This window comes from Molothrus ater, chromosome 33, assembly GCF_012460135.2.
Source record: "Molothrus ater isolate BHLD 08-10-18 breed brown headed cowbird chromosome 33, BPBGC_Mater_1.1, whole genome shotgun sequence".
Taxonomy (NCBI): Eukaryota; Metazoa; Chordata; class Aves; order Passeriformes; family Icteridae; genus Molothrus; species Molothrus ater.
The window spans coordinates 1069227-1093953 of record NC_071660.1 but is presented as its reverse complement, the minus strand read 5'-3'; the positions used below and the strand labels follow the sequence as shown (position 1 = coordinate 1093953).

General features: G+C 52.4%; 1 protein-coding gene across 4 annotated transcripts; it reads right to left on the bottom strand.

Moving 5' to 3' along the window:
- Positions 1 to 4285: 4285 nt before the first annotated feature.
- On the bottom strand, positions 4286 to 24008 carry LOC118700762 (zinc finger protein 239-like). Of its 4 annotated transcripts, none has more exons than XM_054518105.1 (2): positions 23817 to 24008; positions 4286 to 6089 (listed from the first exon to the last, which is right to left on the bottom strand). In XM_054518105.1, exon 2 carries the CDS (start codon positions 6076 to 6078, stop codon positions 4918 to 4920), a length of 1161 nt encoding a protein of 386 aa, XP_054374080.1. In that variant the 5' UTR covers positions 6079 to 6089; positions 23817 to 24008; the 3' UTR covers positions 4286 to 4917. The 4 variants fall into 4 exon arrangements, with proteins under 4 accessions (XP_054374080.1, XP_054374081.1, XP_036261242.2 ...); XM_054518106.1 differs by lacking the exon at positions 23817 to 24008 and adding an exon at positions 20684 to 21279; XM_036405349.2 differs by lacking the exon at positions 23817 to 24008 and adding an exon at positions 20021 to 20315 and having other exon boundaries at positions 4286 to 6105.
- Positions 24009 to 24727: the final 719 nt, after the last annotated feature.

Below are 24727 nucleotides of genomic sequence, written 5' to 3'. Positions count from 1 at the left end.
GGCCACTGAGATGGCTGCAGCCTTGGGAGATATTTAATTGGACAAGACCCTTTTCAATTACAGTCACACGTGCAGGGGCATGCATACAGACAGAAACAGTCAGTGCAAGCAAGGTATCTGTGAAAAATTCCCCTCGGAGGTCACGGAAATCCTCCCTTCAGACGCTTTTGCATCTCCCGCTGTGTGAAGGTTGGGGCCTTGAGGAGTGAGGGTGTCAGCCCAGGACACGTTTCAGTGATCCTGCAGGCAGAGCAAACCCAAGGGTTTGCTGGCTCTGAGAGGCCCCCTCAGAGGGAGACTGAGGGTCACAGCCCACAGTGGCCCAGGAGAGCTCAAAGGGTCTCCTTTTAGACCTCTATTGATAGGGCCACAAGAGAGTGGGCTTCAGTCACAAGGATGTTTCATCCCAGCCACAGTTTGGCTTGGCACTTCCTCTAAAAGTGTGAGAAAGGAATGTTGTGCCATTCAGGCAAGAGGAATATTTTCCAAGGCTGGCCATAAGGAAAACAGGAGCCTTTTAGCAGTTCCTGGGAGCGGACAGTATTTCTGATAAGTTTGGAAAGAGCAAAACCCAGGTGCCGTTTCCAAGGACAAGACCTAACAAGCATTTCTCAGATCACACTGCAGCCTGGAAAGGAGGAGGGGGCAATGCACCACCACACTGGGATCTCAGGGGTGCCCATGGCCTGGGTGATGCTGCCTGATGTCAGCCACCCACCAAAGCCACTCTGTCCCTGCCTCCCACAGCTGCACAAGGCAGAGAAAATTTAACCAAGAGTTCCTGGGTTGGGATAAGATGGGGAGAGATCCCTTACTAAATACCAAAATGGGCATCAGAGACCCAGCCTGGGCACAGGGAGGGAATTTATTACCAACCAAATCACACCAGGACAAGGAGAGGGGAAAGAAATTTCTCCAACACCTTCCCTCCACACAACAGGATCTTGAGGACCATGAATAACCAGAGCTCTGCCCAACGGGGGTCACTGGGGATCATCCAATGCGGATCCTCCCATGGGGGATGGAGTTGGAGCAACTCCAAAGCTCTTTCTGCACTTGGGGCACTCAGAGGACTTCCCTTACCAGTGCCTCCATTGGTGTTGGGTCAAGTGAGAGCTCCTGGAGTAGCTCTTCCCACACTCGGGACACTTGTAGGGCCTCTCCCAGGTGTGGATGCACGGGTGGAGTTGCAGTTAACGCCCTTCCTGCAGGTGGGGCAGAGGAAGGGCCTCTCCTCCTTGTGAATCTGCTCATGTATGAGGAGATGGGAGCTGGTCCAAATTCTCTTCCCACACTCAGAACACTCGTATGGCACCTCCCCGCTGTGGATCTTGCAGTGATTGATGAGGCTGGAGCTCTGCCGAAAGCCCTTCCCACATTCCCCACACTCTTAGGGCCATTCCCTCTGTGTGGATCACCTGGTGCTGGATCAGGTTGCAGCTCTGAAGCTCCCTCTGAAGTCCTTCCCACATTCCAAGCACTTTTTGAGGTTCTCCCCACCCTGAGGCTTCTCCACCAGCTCTGAGCTCTGGCTGGATCTCCCTCTGGCCACCTTCCCAGAACAGGAAGAGTCTTTCCTCCTCACAGCTCCTGGGGCCAGGTTTGCAGCCCCTCCTTGTGTGGGATCTCCAGGGCTTTTCCTCCCTGTTGGATTCCTGTGATGTGGAGCCACTCAAAACGGCCTCTTCCATGAGGTTTTGCCATGGGGATTTGTCCTCCCTGGTCTCCCTCTGCAGTTCAGTGCCTGGGGTAAGGAAAGAAAAGGAGAGGAAGGAATGAAGAAGGAAAAAGGACAGAATGAGGAGAGGAAGGAGGGTGGACAAGGAGAGGATGGGATTTACCACTGTACCAGAAGGAAGGGGAAGGAGATCCACCCAGTATATTGTTGTGGTTCGTTTTGCGTTTGTTCTGTTCACCCCCATTGTTCATGTTAAAAGGTCCTGCCCCAATCCCAGTTAACTGTCAATCCCCAGACCCCTCCCCAGTTTCTATGGTTATCATATGTATCCTTTTGTTCTCCACCCCCGGTTGCCTGCCTGTCACTCGGCACCCCTGCCTCCTTTTCCAGAAGCTTCTGGCCAGGGTGTCGGGTGATTGGCTCAGGGGCCGGGGCCCCTCCCTTAGTTGTACATGATTGGTTTTATCATTCTGTCAATCCCCAATGTATCTTTCCCTTCCCTCTCCTGATTTGTTACCCTTCACCCCTCCCACCTTCTTTAAAACCCGAGGTTTTGCTCGCCTCGGGGCTCTTAGCTCTCTGCTCTCATCCCCTGGACCCATTGGGAGTGTTTGGTCCCTTGGGACCTAATAAACCCGATCATACTAAAAGACTGAGAGACGCCTCTTCTTCCTGCGGCTCGGAGTCTTCAGCGGCCAACGTCCGGAAGGCAGTTTAGTGCCTTAGGCGCGGTACCTAGCTTCGTGTTGGGGAAGTGCCCCTTTGGCTGGAGGCGGGCTGGTCATCCTAGCCTGGGCGTGTTTCTACCGGCCACACCGCTCCTGTATATCCCGATCAGGATAGAAGGGGGGATTGTCCTGCAGCTGAGGGCGATCCTGGGCTGGGACATAAAGCAGAGGAGTGGGGGGAAAGTGGCAGTGACTTCCTCCTCACCTGCCTCAGTGTCCCATGCCATCCTCCTTTTTCTCGCAGCCTCCTCCTCCTTCTCCATCTGGACAAAGTTTGGGATTGACAAATCTTGACTTGGGGGAAAAACAATGTGTTAGCACCTTGTTCATCAAGTCCAGCTCCAGAAGTCACTGCCCCATTCACTGTCGGCAGGCCCAGACCCTGCTCATCTCCAGCCTCACCCACCCCTCCAGGCTGCTGGGATCCCCCAGCTCCAGGATTGTTCCTCCTTGCTCTCCTTACTCCCAGTGAGCCCCAAAACCGACGTCACACCCCTAGCCCTGCTGGTACCAGGCAATCACCACGTGGGTCCTCCAAGACCCCTCCAAGGTGCATTTGTGTCTCAGCTGATGGGTTCTGTGAGATCCAAACATCCCCTCCCTTGCAAAAAGCCCTCCTGGACACTCCCTGAGAGATGTGGGACGAGCTCCCCCTCCCTGCTCACCTGCAGGACGTGGAGGGGGGATCGATGCTGCCAGGACCAGGGGGAGCTGCAGACTCAGTGGGTGGGGAACTGTGTGGTTCTCCTGCTGCTCCTCCTCTTCCTGGTCCTTTTCCTGCTCCTCCTTTTCCTCCTCCTCATCATCTCTCCCTCCTCTTCCTCTTGCTCCTCCTCCCTGCCCACCCCAGACCCTTTCTCCCCACCACCCCTCCCCCACAGTCACAGCACCACCAGCTTTTAGGTGGAGGGAACCCCCCATGAGCCCCCCAGGGATGGGCAGGAAGCTTGGGGACCTGCCCAGTGCAGATCCATTCCCCCCCAGAGCCTCAGGGAATTACTCCAGGGATTGAGTGATGGAGACACAAAGGGATCCCCATGGAACTGCCCTTTTTCTCTGCCATCCCCAACTTTCTCTCCCATCTCAAATCATTCCCCCAACCCAGAGACCCCTCCAAACTCAATCTGGGGGTCCCATCCCTCTCCCGCTCTCTCAGAATCTTCTTTTCCAGGCTTTTCTACCTTTCCCCCAACATCTCGTCAGCCCCAACCCTTGCCTCTGTGCTTGGTTTTGGGGGTTGCAGGCCCCTCCTACTCAGTCTGGGGGGCCCATCTCCCCTTTCCCTCAATTATGGCAGCTCTTGGATGCTTTTTCCTGGGAGGAATCCCTCAGTTTTGGGACTTTTGGGGTGTAGCTTAGAAGTGTGACAGCTCTGTCTGGCTTTCCCCTCCCTGTTGTTGCCTCTCAGCTGCCCCTGACACCCTGGGGGTGCTGGGATTTTCCTCCTGGGGACAAGGATGTTCATCCCCTTCCAGGAGCCCAATGCCCGGCTGGGGCTCCAGTTCAGGGGGTCCTTGAGCAGCTGCCCCAGAACCTCCCCCAAGGTCTCCCAGCACAGCCAGAGCCACTTGGCCTGGGGTCCCCAAAGGCCTCAGCAAGCCCCAAATCCCTCCCAGGAACCCTCAACTCCCTCAAACCCAGCATCCCCCACATCCCCTGCAAGTTCCCCCCATGGCACCAGCCATGGCCATGTCCCCACGTCACTGCCCATGTCCCACCATGTCCTCACCCATGGCTGTCTCCCCACAATGTTTCCATCCTTATCATTGGCCCCACATCTCCATCCATGCCCATGTCGCCCCATGTCCCCATTCCCATCCATGACCATATGTCCCCATGTTGCTCTCCATGTCTGTATCCTACCATGACCACATGCATGTCTTAATTCAATGTCTTTATTTTTACCCCAATATCAGATATTTTAAAGGGATGAAGATAAATGAAAAGAAAATCAAGGCCAAAAGAAAAGGATTTCTGTGTCCATGCTGGCAGAGGACCTATGTGCTTGGTGTGAGGGAAGAACCTTTTTTTGGTGGAGTTTCCACCCCACTGTCTCAAAAGTCTTGGTCTTTTCCCCACTTTTTCACCATTTGGCTGCCAAAGACACCTTTGGGCAATAGGAAATCAAAATCATGGAATCCCTGAAATTGGAAAAGACCTCCAAGACCATTCAGTATTCCTTGATGCCACCAGAAGATAGGATTGAATGCAAAAGATTTTGTGGGGGTGGAAGTCAACAAATCCGCTCTCCCCAAGGAATTCCCATTGTTGGTCTGTGTCCCAATGGATGTTCCTGCCCCTGTATACATCCATGTGCCCACGGGAAGCCAGGAAGATGTGGAGCCACCCAGCCTGGTGTCTTCCCAACACAGAACACCAGGACCATGGATCATCATGGCTCTGCCCAACGAGGGTCACTGGGGACCATCCAATGTGGATTCTCCCATGGGGGATAGAGTTGGAGGAGTGCACGAAGCTCTTCCTGAACTCGGGGTATTCACAGGGCTTCCCTTAGTGGCGCCTCCGTTGGTGTTTGGTCAAGACTGAGCTCGTGGAGAATCTCATCCCACACTCAGGACACTTGTACGGCCTCTCCCCAGTGTGGATGCGCCGGTGGATGGTGAGTTTGGTGTTTTGCTTGAAGCCCTTCCCGCAGTCGGAGCAGCGGAAGGGCCTCTCCTCTGTGTGACTCCGCTGATGTACGAGGAGACTGGAGCTGATCTGAAACCTCTTCCCACACTCAGGACACTTGTAGGGCTTCTCCCCAGAGTGGGTGCGCTGGTGTTTTCTCAGGTCAGAGTGCCACCCATAGCTCTTCCCACATTCCAAGCAGGTGTAGGGCCGTTCCCCCGTGTGGATCACCTGGTGCCGTATCAGGGCCGAGCTTCCTCTGAAGCTCTTCGGACATTCCCCACACTTGTAGGGCTTTTCCCCAGTGTGGATCTTCTGGTGTTCTGTCAGCTGGCACTTGATGCTGAAGCTCTTCTCACACTCCCCACACTCATAGGGTTTTTCCCCAGTGTGGATCCTCTCATGTTTCCTCAGGCCAGAGCTCTGGCTGAAGCTCTTCCCACATTCGCCACACTCGTAGGGCTTCCCTCCAGTGTGGATCCTCTGGTGTTGCATCAGGTGGCCCTTCTGGCTGAAGCTCATCCCACATTCTCCACACTCATAAGGCCGGTCTCCAGTGTGGATCATCTGGTGTTGCTTAAGTTGGCCCCTCTGCCTGAAGCTCTTCCCACATTCCCCACACTCAAAGGGCTTTTCCCCAGTGTGGATCCTCTGGTGTTGCATCAGAACAGAGCTCTGGCTGAAGCTCTTCCCACACTCCTCACACTCAAAGGGCCTCTCCCCAGTGTGGATCACCTGGTGCCGCCTCAGGCTGGAGCTCCAGCTAAAACGCTTCCCACATTCCTCACACTCATAGGGCTGTTCCCCAGTGTGGATCACCTGGTGCTCGGTCAGGTCTAAGCTCCGACTAAAACCCTTCCCACATTCCAAGCACTTGTGTGGCTTCTCCCTGCCATGAGGCTTCTCCACCAGCTCTGAGCTCTGGCTGGATCTCCGGCCGCCTTCCTGGCTCAGGGGGGCTCTTTCCTCCCCGCAGCTCCCTGGGCTGGGTTTGCAGCCCCTCCTTGTGCAGTATTTCCAGGGCTTTTCCTCGTCCTCCATCCAGACACGCCCTGGGAATGAAAAATCCTGGTATGGGTAAAAACAAAATGAGAGCATCTTGGACTGGGAGGTCTTCCTTGCCCAAGTTTATTTCAGAAAGTCATTGGGCATATTGTGTATCTAAGAACCTCCAAAACACCACGATACAGCACAAAAATCCTGCAAACTTCAAGACACAGATTAAAAACTCCAAAAACAGCACGATTCAGCAAAACCCCCCTCCAAAATATAAAGATTCACACTCCAAAATACCCAAAGCAACAACAATTAGCCCAATGAAGCTCGGAAACACCAAGATACAGCACCGTGAAAATTGTGGATTCCCCTTCCCTGGTAACCTGCTGCAAGGTGGGGGAGAATGCTACTGGGGCTGCAGGGAAACTTCATATACAGGGAGAAGTGGAACCTTGTGGTGCCTCCTGTTTCTGCTCCTCCTACGCTTGACACTGACCAGACAGAATCCTTTGTTTGGATGGAATTTATGTATCATGTATGAGATGTATGAATATGCAACGGGCTATGGTTTTTCAGGGTTAATCTTCTGTGTAACGAGCGTCCTTTTTTGGGCTTATTTTGTCCAGAAAAAGGTACCTGGACCGTCCGTAACTCTTTGTTTTCATTGTCTTGTATTGTCCTAAATCCTAATTGTCCAAATTTTTATTACTCTAATTGTATTACTATTTTTATAACCATTTTATTACTATTAAAATTCTAAAAAATTAAAAACAAGTGATTGGCATTTTTCACAATTATGGTAGCAGAGGATGGTTACTAACACCTCACTGCCGGTGCTTTAGGAGAGTCAGAGTGGGGAAGGTGCCCCCTGCCCTCTTCAGCAGCCTCGCTCTGTTTGCCCTGGGGTGACCGACAGACGCAGGTTACGATCGGTGGACAAAAAGAGACAAAAAACAGAGAGAAGGGAAAAAGGCTCCCTACAACAGTGGTAACTGGCCCCCTAAGACTAGTAGTGCGCAAGAAGAACCCGGGAAGGAAAAGGGATTGGTAAGTACTTTTCAGGGGGGCAGGTATGGGGGGATGAATGTTTGTGAATGAGAGGCGGGCTGGTTGTCCCAGACCTGCCAAGTGAGTGCTGGAGTCTCCCGTGCTTTGTTTCTGACTTTCTGTGCAGAAAGCAGCCAGTAAAGAGACGAAGCGAGTGATAAGAGGAGTGAAAGAACCCCCTGGGGTAACTGGGACTGGGTCTCAGAGAGGGGTTGGACCTCTCAGAGGAAGGGAGCAGAGGAGTTTCCTAGCCCAATCCACTAGCAAATGGGACAAAATGGGCCCCTAAAAACCTGCTGGATTGAGGGATAAGAGTGCCCAAGACCATCCATAATTAATACCTGCTGGCTTAAGGGATTAACATTCCAAGAGCACCCAGTGTTGAGCAAAATTCTGCTGGATTGAGGATATGCTCAAGAGCATCTGGGATTGGACAACACAGCTGGATTGAGGGATAAAAAAATGCCCAAGTACTGGGAAGATGAAACAGGAAAGCCTTATAAATATGATTGTCTGGCAAAAGATTTTGACAATATAGAAACTATAAGCGAGATTGAAATGAAAGCAAGCTTTGAGATCCCTTAGTTACTGAACAACTCGAAAACAATGGTATGGCTGGCTGAAGGTAATCCCCTTTTGATAAAACAATTGCCTCTGCTTGCAGACAGGTCCAAGGGTCAGAGCAGACCCTACCAGCTTGGCAGAAGGGGCCCAAAGAGGAGTTTTTAGGGTTTAAAAGGAAACACATTATGGTAATGTAATGATTCTTACAGGCTGTATGTAAATGCTCTAGGTTTTGTATATTGTACTAGATTGGTTAGTGAGAATTAGAATTTTCAACACAGAAGATTTATTGCATTGTAATGGGAACCTCGCTCTCTTACGCTTTTGCTCTCTTACGCTTTTACTCTCTTACCCTCTCATCCTCTCTACCCCTCTCTTCTCTCGGGCCTGCTCCAAGCTGTGCCTGGCAGCTCCAAGCAGGGCCCTGCACCCAGGCCCTTTGCAATAAACCACAAGTTCCACGGCCTGGCTGCAGAGATCTCTCGTCTCCGTCCGTCCCGACCGTCCTACCCCCTGACGCTCCTACACCCGAGAGCATCTGGGGTTGGACAACACAGCTGGGTTGAGGGATATCCAAGAGCACTGGTACTAGCCAGAAACATCTAAAATTGTAATAGGTGATTTGAAAGTAATAGGTACCTTATTGTTGTCTTTTTTGTGTGTGAGAGTGAGTCACACACAAAATCAGCCTCAGCTTCCCTGGCAGGTGGGAAGGAGGGGCTGTGGAAAGAGGCGTGTGTGACCCACAAATAAGCCATTGTCCCTTGGGTGGGTGGGGGCTGTGGCTTAAGGTATAGGTGACCTGCAAATGGGCTACTGTCCCCCCGGGCGGGTGGGGGCTGTGGCAGAACATGTGTGTGACCTGCAAACAGGCCATTGTCACCCTGGGTGTGTGAGGGTGCTGTGGCTAAAGAGTGTGAGTGACACACAAATCAGCCTCACAGGTGAACAGACACCTCCCAGGAGACCCAGGAGATACTGAGACCCAGAGGCCAACGCCAAGGGGAGGGGGCCACAGGGACCCGCTATTCTCTGTTGACAGGAATCCACTTTCTGTCCTGAGGGTGTGAAAGAATGTGTGGAAGTGAATGAGAAATAGAAGTGAGTGAATGTAGACAAATGAAAGTTTATGTAAAGTAGATTGTGTATTTTAAGCTTCACTCTATCTCCTTGGAGGGAGGTGTATTGTATGGAACGTAGTGTGAGAAAAAGGTTTTCTATTTTTGTGTGTTTAGTTGAAAGAAAAGTGGTATTTAGGTTGTTGGTGAAAGTGAAAAACAGAGGCAAAAGATGAATAGATAAGATCTTGAAAAATGAGACAGAAAACCAGTAAGTTGGATACAGGAAAAAAAAAAAGAAAAAAAAAAAGAGGGAATACAAGCATACTAGCAGAGATACCCCAAAATAGTCCTTTGGCAGTTATGTTAGCTAACAGAGATACAACTCCTTGCAAAAGGAGAAAATAGAGTGTAGAGAGCTTTTTGGATAATTAGTTAGCTGAGAAAGGACATTTCAATGTGATACCAATGGATAAGGATAGGGGAAACAAGCTGGGGATTATGTAACCAGTGTCCAATCACTGACAAAGGTCATAGTGACCTTCGCTGAAACGGGAAGACGGGGGAGAAAATTGCTTGCCAGAAAATGTAGATATCCTAGGTAGAGAAGCTAGAAGAATGCAAACATAGAAACAAAATAATCATTAGAGCGTAGAAGTAGGTGTGGTTGATCTACGTGTGCTTTAACCAATAATGAGCTCAGCTTTTGCAATATGTATAAGCTTCATTAACACCAATATAAATATGTGTGAGCTTTCAATAAACTTTGGGATTTGCCGTTCACGCATATTGTGTGAGGCATTTCTTCCGCCGTTCACGACAAATGGTGAACCCCGGACGTTCTTCTTCAACGGTAGCCACGGTCGAGCGGCGTAAGAAGTTCGGGTCCTATCGCAGCTGAGGACGGCAAAAGCACCGCTGAAAAAGGGAAAGTGCAGTGCCCCGGGTGACCTCACAGGAGAGCCCGGCCGATACGTGCTGCCGGAGCCTGAAAGGGCTGCAAGAAGCGCGCAGTTATCGTTAACACGGATAAAGAAAGGCAAGCAGCATATGATTTATTTCCTAGCTTTTTATAAAAGCGTAAGGTTAAGGGTATAGATTTGCAGAAAGAGCTTCATGGGTTGTTAGCTCATGAGTATGCACAAAGACTGTTTTAAAATCCTCACGCAGTGCATAGGTTATCAGACTGCCATATATTTAGGAATAAGTTGTGGCAGGCAGTCATAGATGATGATAAAGCCGCGAGAAAGTTGGGAAACTTATGGCGAGTCGTGCATGATGAATTGTTGAAATACCAGTCAGAGGAGAGAGCTGCCCAGCAGGCTAGTGCAGCCCATGAAAGAAACAGGAATTACGGAGAATGGTTTGGTGCCCCGCTACCCCCTGTTACGTCCACGGTCAATCTGCCGCCGGCATCGCCTTTTGCTCTAAATAGCAGTTCCCCACCCCCATCGGCGCCTGTTTTAAGTGGCACCCCCTCGCCAACTTCGGTTCCTGCCTCATACGGCGGTCCCCTGCGGGCACCGGCATCTACATTAAGCGGCGGCTCCCCGCCGACACTAGCTCCTGCTCTAAACAGCAGCTCCCTGCAGCTATCATCTCCTGCCTCAGGCGGCAGCCCCCCCCCGCGCGTACTCCAGCCGTGCCGTCCGCCTGCCCCGGTGTCGAACCCTACGCCTCCTCCGCCTAGTAACGCGCCCATCCCCGGGTCAGAGAGTGACCTAGCAGGGGCCGTTGCACAGCAGCGGAGGGAGGGTCATGCCCATCCCGGCCCTGAGCGGCTTAGCAGCTGCAGCGCGGCCGCCTCCCGCTCCGCTCCGCAGCCGCCCCGACCCCCGAGCCGGGGGGGCGGCAGGACGGGCCTCCCCCCCCGTGGGGAAGCGGGCTCCGGTGAGTCCGCCCGCCCCGCGGCTGCCCGGCGCAGTTCTGCTTCCCGGTCACCAGCCGCTGCGCCCGGACACGAGTAGCAGCTGTCACCGCTTCAGCTCAACCTGCCTCCAGCCCGCTACCGCCGGGAGCCTCAGATTGGACCTGGCAGCCGTAGCCACAGTAACCCTGCTGTCTACTCACCCAGAAAAGGTTCCAACTGGGGTAAAAGGACCACTCATTATTGATGGATTACCTATGGGAGCTTTGCTTTTAGGATGTTCCTCGGCTACAATGATGGGATTATTTGTTTTATCTGGAATAATGGACGCTGGCTATATAGGGGAGAGTTCTATTATGCTGCATACTCTTTTTCCACCTACGCGAATCGAAAAAGGACAAAGGATAGCTCAATTGATTCCTTTGCAACAGTTGGCTAAAACTATACCCCCTCGTCAGGCACAGTCGAGAGGAGAGCATGGATTTGGATCCACGGGGGGTCTTATCTTACTCTTTTAACAATGAACTGTTAGATGAACTTCGACCTTTGTTAAAGGGAACTGATCCGGCACAGCCTGTTCATATAACCCCTGAACAGGTTGAGACACTGCAGCAGGTATTGGACTGTGTTACACAAGGCAGTGTTCAGAGATGTGATTTTGATCTTCCTATACAGCTGACAGTTTGGTGTGGACCAAAATTTTTACTGGGTGCACTTACTCAGCATGACAGAAAAACGGGGGAGATATGGGCCTTGGAATGGATATCTCCTCCACTTCAACAACATAAAACCCTTCTTCAGAAAATTGAAATTTTAGCTGATTTGCTCAAAAAGGGTCGTGATAGGACAATGGGGTTGGATTCAATGCCCAAAAAGATCACTAAAGCCCTTATCAGATGCTATAACTGCTTACACAGATGCAGGAAGAAAATCCAAACTGCTGCAGTGACCTGGCAACAAGAGGGACAATGGCATCATCACATACTCCGAGCTACTGAGTTGGACACTTTGAAAACGATGGAGCTATTGGCTGTTGTATGGGCCATGATGCATTTCTCTGGACCTCTTAACATTGTAACAGATTCTTTGTATGTTGCAGGCGTGTGTGAGCGAATAGAGGATGCCTCTATAAAAGAGGTTCAGAACAGGAGGTTACATGAGCTGTTTATGCAGCTACAGAGAGCAATTAAGCTAAGAAAGCATTCTTTTTGTGTTATCCATATCAGAAGTCACAAATGGGATATTGGTCTGGGAGAAGGTAACATGCGAGCAGATAAATTAGTCTCAATCACACAAGCAACTCCGATTCCCAAACAAACCATAGCCAGAGAGGCACACTCCATGTTCCACCAGAATGCAAAAGGCCTTCATAGAGAATTTCAGATATCTATGGAGGAGGCACGGGCAATAGTCAAAGCCTGTCCTATATGTAGTCATCATAATGGAGGCTGTGGTTTAGGTCTGGGAGTTAACCCAAGAGGGCTGAGCACAAACGAGACCTGGCAGATGGATGTCACACATGTGGCAGAGTTTGGGAGGTTGAAGTACGTACATGTTACCATAGACACTTACAGTCATTTTATATGGGCCACAGCGCATCAAAACAGATAATGGGCCTGCTTACTGTAGCAAAAGAATAAAGCAAGTCATGCAGATGTGGGGGATAGAACACGTAACAGGCATCCCCAATTCTCCTACAGGGAAAGTGACTGTGGAGAGAGCAAATGGTACTTTGAAAAGATACTTGAGTAAATATATGGATACCAGAGAGCCACAAGAAAGATTGTTAAAGTGTTTGTTTGTTTTGAACCACTTATGTGTTTTTGGGGAAAATAAGGTTCCTGCTGTGATTCGTCGCTATGTACAAGAAACAGATGGTGTAAAAAGAGATGTATGGGTGAGATACAGGGATCCCAAAACAGGACAATGGCAAGGTCCTGCTAAGGTGTTATATTGGGGCCGTGGATATCTTTGTGTTTCTACCCCTACAGGATCTCTGTGAGTACCTGCTAAATGGACCCGAGCAGCTGTATTTGATGGAAACTTTATGTTATCGCTTTATTAGTTTTTGCTTCCTTTGTGGACAGTGTAGACCATCAGGCATGGGCCCCATCTCAGCCCAAGACTAACATATGGGTCACCCTGGCAAACTTGACTAAACAGGAGACTATTTGCCTGTCATTATCTTCTCCTGGCAATCCATTCACAACCTGTTTGGTTGGATTACCAGCAGATCCCTGGCCGTGCCCTTCACATGTACTAACTTGTAAGGTCAGCAATGCTAGGACGAGTGTGGATAATTGGGATCAGTGGATTTCCCACTTTCCTATAGCACCACAAGAGCCCCAAGAGTTGGAGCTGTTAGGGTCAGTGATGGCAGATGCATGCATTCATTTTAACCATAGAAGCCTGCTGTCAGTCAAGAACCATTCTAATGTTGTAACTTCTAGCATGGCTGTCTACCAAAATGCATTGGCCTGGTGCAATTATACAACGAAGAGAGTGTCAGTCTCATCAGATGACCCTATTCAATTGCCAGCAGGATATTTCCTGATATGTAGAGACCGTGCTTGGGCCGGTATCCCATCAATGCTGCACGGGGGACCATGTACACTTGGACGGCTGTCTCTACTTACACCCAACATGTCCATGATACTAAATATGAGCCGCCATTGTAGAAGCAAACAAATGGCTCATGCATTTGCAGCAGACTGCCGGGACAATGTAAAGTTTTGGTCCCCAGTGGCCATAGTTGCAGCATCTTTCTTAGCTCCAGGGGTATCAGCAGCACGTGCTCATGCTATTTTAAATAGGTTAGGGTGTTGGCTTGCTAAACAAACAAATGCAACTTCTTTAGCGATTTCTAGTCTTTTGCTTGATGTTGATTCTATTCGCCATGCAACACTTCAAAATACAGCTGCAATTGATTTTCTCTTACTTGCACAAGGCCATGGTTGTGAAGAATTTGAAGGCATGTGTTGCATGAATCTTTCTGATCATGCACAGTCTGTTCACTCACAGCTCTCTGAGTTACGGAGGTTAACTGGGAACTTACAGGTAGAATCAGGCCTTGGTATTGATGGATGGCTCAAATCTTTAAGCTCAGGGTCATGGTTACGTTCTATTGTTAAGGTTAGCATTGTAGTAGCTATTGTAGCTTTGTTCTTAATATTATTTTGCCATGTTTTTGTATATGCTTACAGAATATGGTGCGAAAGATGATATCTACCGCATTTAATTAAACCATCCTTGTTCAACAGAAAAACGGGGGAAATGTAGAGAGCTTTTTGGATAATTGGTTAGCTGAGAAAGGACATTTCGATGTGATACCAATGGATAAGGATAGGGGAAACAAGCTGGGGATTATGTAACCAGTGTCCAATCACTGACAAAGGTCATAGTGACCTTCGCTGAAACGGGAAGACGGGGGAGAAAATTGCTTGCCAGAAAATGTAGATATCCTAGGTAGAGAAGCTAGAAGAATGCAAACATAGAAACAAAATAATCATTAGAGCGTAGAAGTAGGTGTGGTTGATCTAAGTGTGCTTTAACCAATAATGAGCTCAGCTTTTGCAATATGTATAAGCTTCATTAACACCAATATAAATATGTGTGAGCTTTCAATAAACTTTGGGATTTGCCATTCACGCATATTGTGTGAGGCATTTCTTCCGCCGTTCGCGACAATAGAGGGTATGTAGTAGTTGATGGGAAAAACATGCAAACTATGGAAAAAGGGAAATTAACCTTAAACTAGTAAGCTCAAACTTGTGAATTATATACTTTAAAAAGAGCACTAGAATATTTAAGTCAAAATAAAGAACTATATATACTGATTGAAGGTATGCCTTTAGCATAGTACATACCTTTAAAAATTTGGAAAGGAAAAAGAATACGTAATTCAAGAGGAAAAGGTTTAGTACATGAGGAACTTATTTTAGAGGTTTTAGAGGCATTAAAATTACCTAAAACAGATAGCTATAGTACATATTAAGGAACCCCAAAAGGGAAAGACCCCAGAAATAAGAGGAAATAATTTGGCAGATGACGAAGCCAAGGATGCAGCAGAAAGTGGAGCTGAGTGAGTTATGTTAATATTAACTCCAAACGAGGAAAAACTGGAAATTCCAAAGTTTAGGGAAGCCGAGAAAAAAGAATGAAACAAGACAGGAAGTGAACAAGATAAATCAGGGAAATGGAAACTTCTTGATGGAAGACAATTACTTAATAAAATGTGCTTACTAGGAAAATATTAGAAGACATGCATCAGAAAACTGAGGCCTGAAAACTGATGACAACAGGAGGATCTCCTAGAGTTCAAGTCTGGCATCAAGTTAAAGCTCTGACATCCAAAAGAGCCTCTAAATGGATGAGCAGGGCTCGGTTATTACAGTATGAAACTTGTTCAGTGGCACAGGAGGATTCAGAACTGAGGACAGGGCAAGGGTTTAACCCAGCTCCTGTTTGAACAGCCTGGAGAGGGGCTGGCAAGAAACCCAGGACTGCATTCAAGGGACAGAGCTCCAGACCCAGGCTGGGAGAGATTGATGAGACAATCCCTGGACTGAGGGAGAAAATGTGTTTGTGGATGGCTCTGAGAGGGCAGCAGAAGGGAAAAGAGCTACAAGACAGGCTGTTATTAAGGAAGGGGAATCAGACAAAGCGCAGGTCACCGCCCCATGCTCAGCTCAACCCGCCGAGCTCTGGGTGCTTGTAAGAGCCTGGCACTGAAATGCCCTGGGCAGGAAGGCTTCAATATCTTCTGCTGACACCATGGCACCTAACAGGGGGCAAAAGCAATTCTGACTCCTTCAATCTGACTGATGCAATCACTGCATCACTTATTAGGGTATTTCTGAAATAATTAATTCATAGAGAAGGGATTGTGGAAGCAATAGACTCAGAAAGAAGAACTCATTTTACTCAAAAGATCCTTCAGGAGGCTATGGCAGCTTTAGGAATACAATGGGACCTCCATGACCCCTGGCACCCCCAGAGCTCAGGTCAGGAGAAATAAACACTTTTGGAAGCTGGTGATAGAAACCAAGATGCCGTGGGTACAGCTTTTGCCATTGGCTATGGCAAGAAGAAGAACCAGACCCAGGGCAGATATTCAATTATCTCCCTTGGAATTGATGTCTGGAATTCCTTACCCTGGTAATTCTCCACCTTGTGCAGGGTGGAGATAAGGGATGTATGTTTCAAGCAGTCGGTGGCCAGAATCCTGTCTCTTGTGAAATCTCTCCCACAGGAAGCTGGGCTGGCACAGAGCCTGCCCTGGCACTTTGCTGTTGCCAACACCCAGCCAGGACATCGGCTCCTGCCTAAGGAGTGCAAAGCAGCACCACTGGTGGCCAAGGGGCCCATGCCAAGTGTCCCTGAGGCCAGAAACAGCCGCCAGCACAGCTGAACACGGGGGGACCCCTCAGCCTGGCCTCAGGGGCTCTGAAGCCCCGGAGATTTGCACTTCCCGCCTGCAGCAGGACCATGGGAGCCGCCCCCGAGCCTGCCCTGAAGGCAACGCAGCAGCAGCCAGGGCTCCACAGCGGGCCAAGCCCCTGGGCCTGCCCACAGATCCTCTGCTCAAACCCTGGGAAATCCTGGCCACCCTCCTCTGGCACCTCCAGCCACTGCGGCCAAGCCTTGCTGCCACTGCTGCAGCTTCAGCGCTGGCTGGGCCTGCACTGCCACAGCTGCTGGGGAGCACCACGGCACAATTCCACTCTGGGGCTCACTCACACCCACACTCTGGGCTGCCTGCGACTGCATTGCTGCAAAATGTACCCATTTTGGTTCTTTTAAAACTTCTTTCTCTGCTCAGAATGGTTTCTCTACTCAAAGGTTTGCCTTTGGCTTGGGGAAAGGAATTTTAAAGGTTTTATTTAAAGGATGTTACACCACTCAACAGAGATGAGTTCAACATCTCCACAGACTGGGAATAGCCCAAAAGACACCCACAGAGATAACGACCAGCAACTAAACATCAACGCCCAGCAGCAAACAGCAACCAACAGCTACCCCAGACACTGCCCCCGGCACAGCTGGAGACACCTGGTCTGGAAAAGGCTGAGAAGGAAATCCAGGAGTGTGGACCGAATTCACATCAGAGGCAAAGAAATCCGGGTCCAATAGGAAACCAAATACTAAAAACTACACAACTTGGAAGCAATGAACATTAAACCAATGGATTTAGATTGGTTCAGATTGTAGAAAGTTTAGGAAAAATCTAGTAAAACTCACTGTCATGGAATGATTTTCTCTGCCCACCCGGGCTATGTGTGAAAGAAATGATTTCTGTTGCACATCCTGGCCAAAATCAAGTAATGCCTTGACTCTCTAAGACTAAAGAGATTCTTGTAGAGCTTTTGTTTTCCCTGCAGCTTCAGTGACAAAATTACAACAAGAGAAAAAAATTTTGTAGTATTCCCACTTTATATTGCCAGGTAGGTTTGAGACAAAAGTGTGAGAATCAATTTTTGGTCTGGGTTTTTCCATGTTCACATTTATGTTCATTTTGCAAAATTGAACAGCTTTAAACCTAACACTTTAAACTCGTAAATAGTTAATACTTTATTTTAAAAAAAGCAGATTCTGGTGGGGGGAGGGAAGGGGCACATATGACTCACCAGATGGCTGCCCTGGAAGAGAAGCTTCATTCCAGGCAGCCTGCAGAGGACCTTTAGAAATGCAAATGAACGCTGCTGGGCAAAGCCTGGACAATGTACCTGGGTCTCTTGCCTGGGGCAGGAGTTGGGCTGATTCCCTCTGCCCCTCACCCCAAGCTCTGCCTGCTTGCCCTGATGGAATTTGCACAGCTCAAGGCAGAGCCCAGGGTGAGGATATCTGACCCTGCAACAGAAACGGACGAAGCTGCACAGGGAAACAGCAAATGGAGAATGTTGGGAAAACTTCACTAAAAGAAGTGGGTGAGGAATCATCCCTCTGCCCACTCCAACATGTGCTGTCACTGTCAGTGTTATACAGGGTGCATTACAGCACGGTGGCTGTTGCTACCACAAGTTCAGGAAAGCAGCTGAGAATCCAAGTATTTGATGTTTAAATGACAAAAAAAAATCGGCCAATTGATGCAGCCCTGGCTCCTGAGGCAGTGCAAACAATGGGAAAAACATCAACGCCCACCAGAACAAATCTTACAACACCATGCACCAGCCCCAGGGAACCCAAACCAATTCATATCAGGAGCCACAGAACCTATTTCTCATTTCAATGGCATCATTAGATTACAAGCTGTCCTTGAAATAACCAACCAGACAGCTCCAGCTCCTGACCTTCCTGCTGACCAATCCACTGAAATGAGGAACACAACATTTCACCATGGGATGGGATCAGATCACCTGTTAGCAGACAAAGGAGGAGTTTCTGGAAAATGAAATAACTCAAACTGTTGTTGGCAAATAGATGAAAAAGGAAAATGGTGAAACAGATAACAAAGGAAATAAAAAAGCAACTCATGTACCGGTCCACACATGGAAAGGATGGGAATGGGACACGGTTTTGAGGCTCCCTGGCAGACCATGGGTTAAATGAATGCTGTTTCTCCTCTGATGTGCTACAGCAACTTTCATCTTTTTACCATGCTCCACACCTTGAGAATGCAGCTCATTCAGCAGGAGAGCGAGAGGATGCAGGTGGCAGCCAGGCCTCCTGATCCAGAAACGGCTACAGAAGGGCAGGGAATGAGGGCACTGAGAATAATCCCAAAACTAAAGAGGACTCAGGAAAAAAAATTTGAGTCAATGGCAATTAATATTTGTAAAGACAAGTATTGAAAAAAACAATAGGAGGACGGATTGCAAGGAATAAAATGAATGTGTCATTAGAAAAAGATCGTGTGTATCTGCTTTGAGATTGGGCTGGAGACTTGTAGAGTTTTAAAAGAGTTCTAATTGACACGGACTGCTGCTCAGCCAAGATCCAGCTAAATTCCTGAACTTTAGGGGAAGAACAAAGACTTAATGCAGTTATGAATTTAGGGTGTTATACTAAAGGGTGGGGGGTGCATAGTAAAGAGCACATACAGTAGGTAGATCGAGCAGCCTTGTACCTTCCAAGTACCTCAGCCAGTGGGGAAAGGGAGAGGGAGAAGTGGACAGACAATTAGGATAAAAAACAAGGCTACGTTTTAAAGATTTCCTGGGAAATGCCCCACGGCCTCTCCCTCTGCTCAGCAATAAAGTCACTTGTACAGGACTCCTCTGTCTCCTCGGGGCACAGAAACCTCCGGCCACGTCAATTTCCCCGCACAGCCCCGGGCACGGGGCAGCCGCCTCTGTCCCAGCCACAGGAACCGGGCCGAGCCAGCGCTGCTCCGGCAGCGGCTCCTGCCGAGGCAGCGGCCGCAAGGAGACCGCGGGCAGGGGATGCCCGAGAGAGGCCCCGAGCCCCTGGGAAGCCCCTGCAGAGCCATGGAAGCGGCTCCTGGCGGCACCTGTGAGCCCGGGGGGGATCCTCGTGGAGCAGCCCGTTCCCGAGGGACCGTGTCCCGTGGGAGGGACCCCAGGCTGGAGCAGGACGAGGATTCCTGTCCCTGAGGGGAGGCTGGGACATGACCGGGCTGTGACCCCCATCCCCTGCGCCTCTGGATGGGGAGAAGGGAGAGAATGCAGGATGGAGTTAAGCCCGGGAAGGAGAGAGAGGTGGGGGGAGGATATTTGCGTAGGAATTATTTCAGTTCTCGTTCTCTTGCCCTGCTATGTTTGATAATAAATTCAATTAATTTCCCCAAGTCAAGTGTGAGAGGAATGATGGATTTTGTCCTTACAAACAGGCTGTGGGTCTGCTGGTAGATCAAACCAGCACTGAGGAATAAAAGAAACAATGGGAAAGATTCTACTGATTGATGAACGGGAATATATATTTGCTTTTACAAACAAACTTTAGTTTGCTGATAAATGAAATTGAACATTAAAAGATGAAAGAAACAATGAGGGAAAACCCTAAATACCATAAGAATTAAAAATTAAAAGGGACTGTTATACATTAGAGGGAAATCTTCAATATCAGGCCTATCGGAAAGCCTGAACCTCTCAAGTACCTCAGCCAATGGGGAAAGAGAGAAGGGAAATGCGGCCGGGAAACTGGGATAAAAAGGGAGGCTGCGTCCTCCAAAAATTGGAGAGACCCCAGGGGAATGCCCCATGGCCTCTCCCTCTATTCGAATAAAGTAAAAGGACTCCTCTGTCTCCTTTCTGAACATAAACCTCTGATGTTTATGGATTAATTTTCCTGACAAGTGTGTTGCGCCCGTCACCAGTGATTGAACTGTTCCAACCCTTACCCAGACCCTCGAGCCTTTCCTTACGTGCTCTGTTCCCTGCCCAAGGGGAGGAGGGAAGTGACAGAAAGGTTTTGGCCTCTCTCCAGCATCCCCGGCTCCGGCCTGGGCTCCTGCCGGGGCTGCAGGTGGGTCCCTCCTCCGTCCCGCACTCACCCCAGCTCCCAGCGCCCTCAGGGCCCTGTCACGCCGAGTTCCCGGCGGTTCGGGGCAGCAGCAGCGGCTCCTTGGCCTCCTGCCCGGGCCGGGCCCAGGCCCGCTCCTCAACCGCGGCTGCCGGAAATGCCGGAGTTCGGGGAAAGGGAGACGAGGCCGTGCCGTGTGCAGAGCCCGCCCCTCGCTGCGATTGGCTGATTCTGCCGTCACTCCTCGTTCTGGTCTCTGATTGGTCACAGCCGGGCTAAGCACGGCCCCCGGTGCCGCCCTGAGGGCGCCCCTGGCTCGGCAGAGCCGCCATCAGCGGAGCGTCCGTGCGGGCCCGGGAGGGGCGCCAGCGGCCGGAGCCTGGTGAGGCGGCGGCGGCGGCGGCGGCGGCGGCGGCGGCGGCGGCGGAGCTCGGAGGCGGCCCCAGCGCAGCCTCCGGGACGGGGCAGCCTCCTCTGTCCCAGCCACAGGAACCGGGCCGAGCCAGCGCTGCTCCGGCAGCGGCTCCTGCCGAGGCAGCGGCCGCAAGGAGACCGCGGGCAGCCGCTCCCGCAGCGCCCTCACGCCAGCGGCAACACGCGCCGGACACGGCACAACGAACCCGCCTGAGCCCCCTGCCGCCCCCGAGACCCGCAGCGAGCCCCGAGCCCCCGCACAACCCAGCGCGGCTCCCACCTGCGCTGCGGCCGCCTCCCAGCTCCGCCGCCGCCTCACCGGTGGGTCCCGGTCACCCCCTGGATGATCCCGGTCACTCCCAGTATGCTCAGAATCACTCCCGGTAGGATCGCAGTTGCCCCCAACACGGTCCCAGTGGTCCCAGTCATGCCCTGTATGGTTCCTTTCACTCTCAGTCCCTCTCAGTAAGAGCCCAGTGGGGCCCCAGATCACTTCAGTATGAGCCCAGTCACACCTTACCCGATGCCATTTGCCCCTGCTGTGGTCCCAGTTGCTCCCAGTATAAGTCCAGTCACGTCCAGTATGATCCCAGTTACTCCCAGTAGTATGCTAGTCATTCCAAGTGTGACCCCGTCAGTCCCAGTATGATCCCAGCATGGGCCAGCTGCTCCCAGTATGATCCCAGTTGCTCCCTGCATTATTCCAGTTTCTCCTCTTCACCCCTACTACAGATCTGATCACTCCCAATATGATTCCAGTCAGTCCCAGGATTATCCAAACCATTCCCAGTCCCTCCCAGTATGTCTCAATTGTCCCCTGCATGTTCCCAGTAGCCCTCAGTGTGGTCCCAGTATATCCCAGTATGATCCCTGGTGCCTCAGTTCTGCTTCCAGTGGGTTCTTTTCCCAGTCTGTCCCAGTCCATCCCAGTCCCTCCCCAGCAGCTGCTGCTGTTTCCCAGATCCTGTCGTCCCCCCTCATCATTCCTGGGCACTGGGATCCCCCTGCACCTGCTTATCCTGCACCAACACCCCCTGCACCCCCTTTCCGGGGTATCCTCCTCTCCCAGCCCCTGGATCCCCCGTTTCCATGACCCCGGGGACACCCGGGCCCCCATTCCCGGCCAGCCCAGGGCACCTCAGCCCCAGCCTCCCTTTGCTGGGAAACCCGGCCTGGGCATGGCTCTGAGATTTATGATCTGCCAAAGGAAAGGGAGAGAACAGCAGAGAGAGAGAGAAGGAGTAGTTACATTTCTGGGCACCGGGAACCCCCTAAACCTCCATTCCCAGTCAGGGAAACCCACCCATACCCCCATTTTGGGTCCTGTGACCCCCCCTCAATCCCCTTCCCCAGCACCAGGACCCCCCTGTACCCCCTCATCTGGCACCAGGACCCCCCTGAACCCCCATTTCTGGTCACCGGTGCCCCTGGAACCGCCATTCCAGATACTGGGACCCCCTCGAACCCCGAATTCTGGGAAGGAAACTCCCCCTGAACCCGCATTCCCCGGCACGGGAAGCCCCATTTCTGGGCACTGGGACGCCCCTGCCCCCCCTTATCCAGGACTGGGATTTCCCGCACCCCCACAGTGCTCTGGGACTCCCTGCACCCCCATTCCCAGCCATCCCGCCCTTCCCAGACCCCAGACCCGCCCCTTTCCTCGGCTTTTTCACCCCCAGATCTCCCAAATTTCTGCATCTCCCCATTCTCCATTCCCAGCGCTTCCTGGAAGGGGTTCCAGGGGGTCCCGGAGGGTCTCCCGGGGGTCCCAGGGGGTCTCAGCGAGGATCCAGTGGGATCCAGATGAATTTCCTGGAATTCCCCTTTTCCCCGTCTCACTTTTCCATCTCCCAAGCTGCGTCCCCTTATCCACCCACCTCTCCCAGCCCCAGAGCCCCCTTTCCGTGACCCAGGGACCCCCTGGAGCCCCATTCCTGCCTTTCCCAGCTCCCAGACCCCACTTCCCTCAACACTGGAGACTCCTGGACCCCCTTTGGTGGGCACAGGGACCCCCTGGATCCCCCATCCCGCCTCTCACAGTCCCTTCCTGGAACCTTGGACCCTTCCCGGTTCTCCCGGTTCTGCTTCCCAGCCCTTGGACGCCCCCAGACCGCCCAATCTCTGGGTCCCCCCAGTTCTCCACCCCCTGCGCGTCCTCTGGGGCGTCCTGGCAGGTCCCGGGGGGGTTCAGGGGAATTCCCAGGGTTTGCTCTGTCCCCTCTCCCTCCCCGCGCTGCCCCGGTCACTTTCGCGTCTCCCAAGCTGCGGCACCGGGACCGACCCGCCCGGGGACCGGGGACTGCCCCGGCACCGGGACCCCCCTGAACCGCAATTCCGGGGCACGGGGACCCCCGAACTTCCATTTCCGGGCGAACCCCCCTTCCTGGGCACAGAGACCGCCTTGAACGCTAATTTCGGGGCACTGGGAGCCTCCCTGTACCCCCTTCCCCAGCCCCGATAATCCCTGCACCCCGTATCTGGAGACTGGAACCCCCTAAATCCCCATTCCCGGGCACGGAAACCGCCCTGAAGCCCCATTTCTGGGCACCGGGACCCCTCCCCCAAACCCCCATTTCTAGGAACTGGAACTCTTCTGAACGTCAATTTTCAGGCACCAGGACCCCTTGAACCCCGAAATCCTGGAAGGGAACCCCCCTGAACCCCATTTCCTGGGCATCCCGTTATCTGGCACCAGGCCCCCTGAACCTCCATTCCACTGCACCAGGACTCCCTCGAGCCCCCCATTTCTGTGAACGTGGACCCCCTGCACCGCTTCCACAGCACCGGATCCCAGCCAGGCCATCATCTGGCACCGGGACCCCCCTGAATCCCGACTTCTAGGAAGGTACTACCCCGGGAACCCTATTTCCTGGGCACCGGGACCCCACTCTATCCCCTTATGCAGAACCGTTACCCCCTGAACCCCCATTCCGCTGCACCAGGACGCCCATTCACGCCCATATCCAGGACTGGAACCCTCCAAACCCTCCATTCTCAGGCAGAGGGACCCCCCCGCACCCCCTTATCCAGCCCCAATGCCCCCCCCCAAACCCCCTGTCGCAGCCCTCCCCCTCTCAGACACCCCAGCCCCCGCTTTTCCTTGACCGCGGCACCCCCTGGACCCCCACTCCTGCCTTCCCCAGCCCCCACCCACCACCTTCCTCAACACCGGGGGCCCGTGCACCCCCTTTCCTGGGCACAGGGACCCCTTGGAACTTCCATTGCCCTCAGCCCCCTTTCCTTGACCTGGGACCCCCTGAACCTCCGTTCCTGGGCATGGAGACCCCCCTGCACCCCTGATCCGGGACTGGGACCCCTCCTGGACCCCCCCCCCCCACGTGTTCTGGGACCCCCTGCACCCCTCCCCGGCCCTCCCGCCCTTCCCAGACCGCAGACCCGCCCTTTTCCTTCACCTTTGCACCCCAGATCTCCCAAATTTCCCGATCCCCTCAGTTCTCCACTCCCGGCACTTTCTTAAGGGGGTTCCAGGGGGTTCCAGGTGCTTCTCCGAGGGCTCCAGGGTGGTCGCAGCGGGGATCCAGAGGGATCCTGAGGGATTCTCTGGAATTCCCCCGTCCCGTCCCCTCCCCGCCCTCCTCGGTCCCTTTCGCTTCCGCGTCCCAACCTGCGAGACCGGGATCAGCCCGGCGATCGATGACGTCACTGACAGATCGGGCTGCCATTGGCGGGCAGGAAATAGCGGCGCCAATGGCAAGGCCGGAGGTGGCTCTGGGGGCTGGGTTGGACCGGGCTGTGGGCGGGGCCGCAGCCGAGCAGCGCCATGGGTCCAGCGCTGGCTCTGGGGCTGCTCTTGGGGCTCCTGGGGGACGCGGGGGGCGTGACCAAGGTGAGTGGGAACCCCGAAACCGGGAACTCCCTGAACCGCAATTTCTGGGCACCGGTAACCCCCTGAATTTCCATTTCCGGGAATCGGAACCTCCCTAAAACTCCATTCTCGGGCAGGGGAATACCCCTGAACCTGCATTTTGGGTCCTGTGATCCCCCCCCATCCCCTTCCCTAGAACTGTGACTCCCCTGAACCCCCGTTCCTGGGCACGGGGACCCCGTGAACGTTTTCATGGCAGTAGGACCTCCCCCTGCACCCGCTTATCTGGCCCCGGGACCCACCGGATCTCCCATTCCTGGGGTTCGGGATCCCTTTGAATCCCGAATCTCGGCACGGGAACCCCCCCGAACCCCCATTCCTGGGCACTGGAACGCCCCAGAATCTCCATTTCGGGACACTGGGACCCCCCTGCACCCCCTTATCTGGGACTGCGATCCCCCACACCCCTGTCAGTGCTCTGGGACCCTCCTGCTCCCC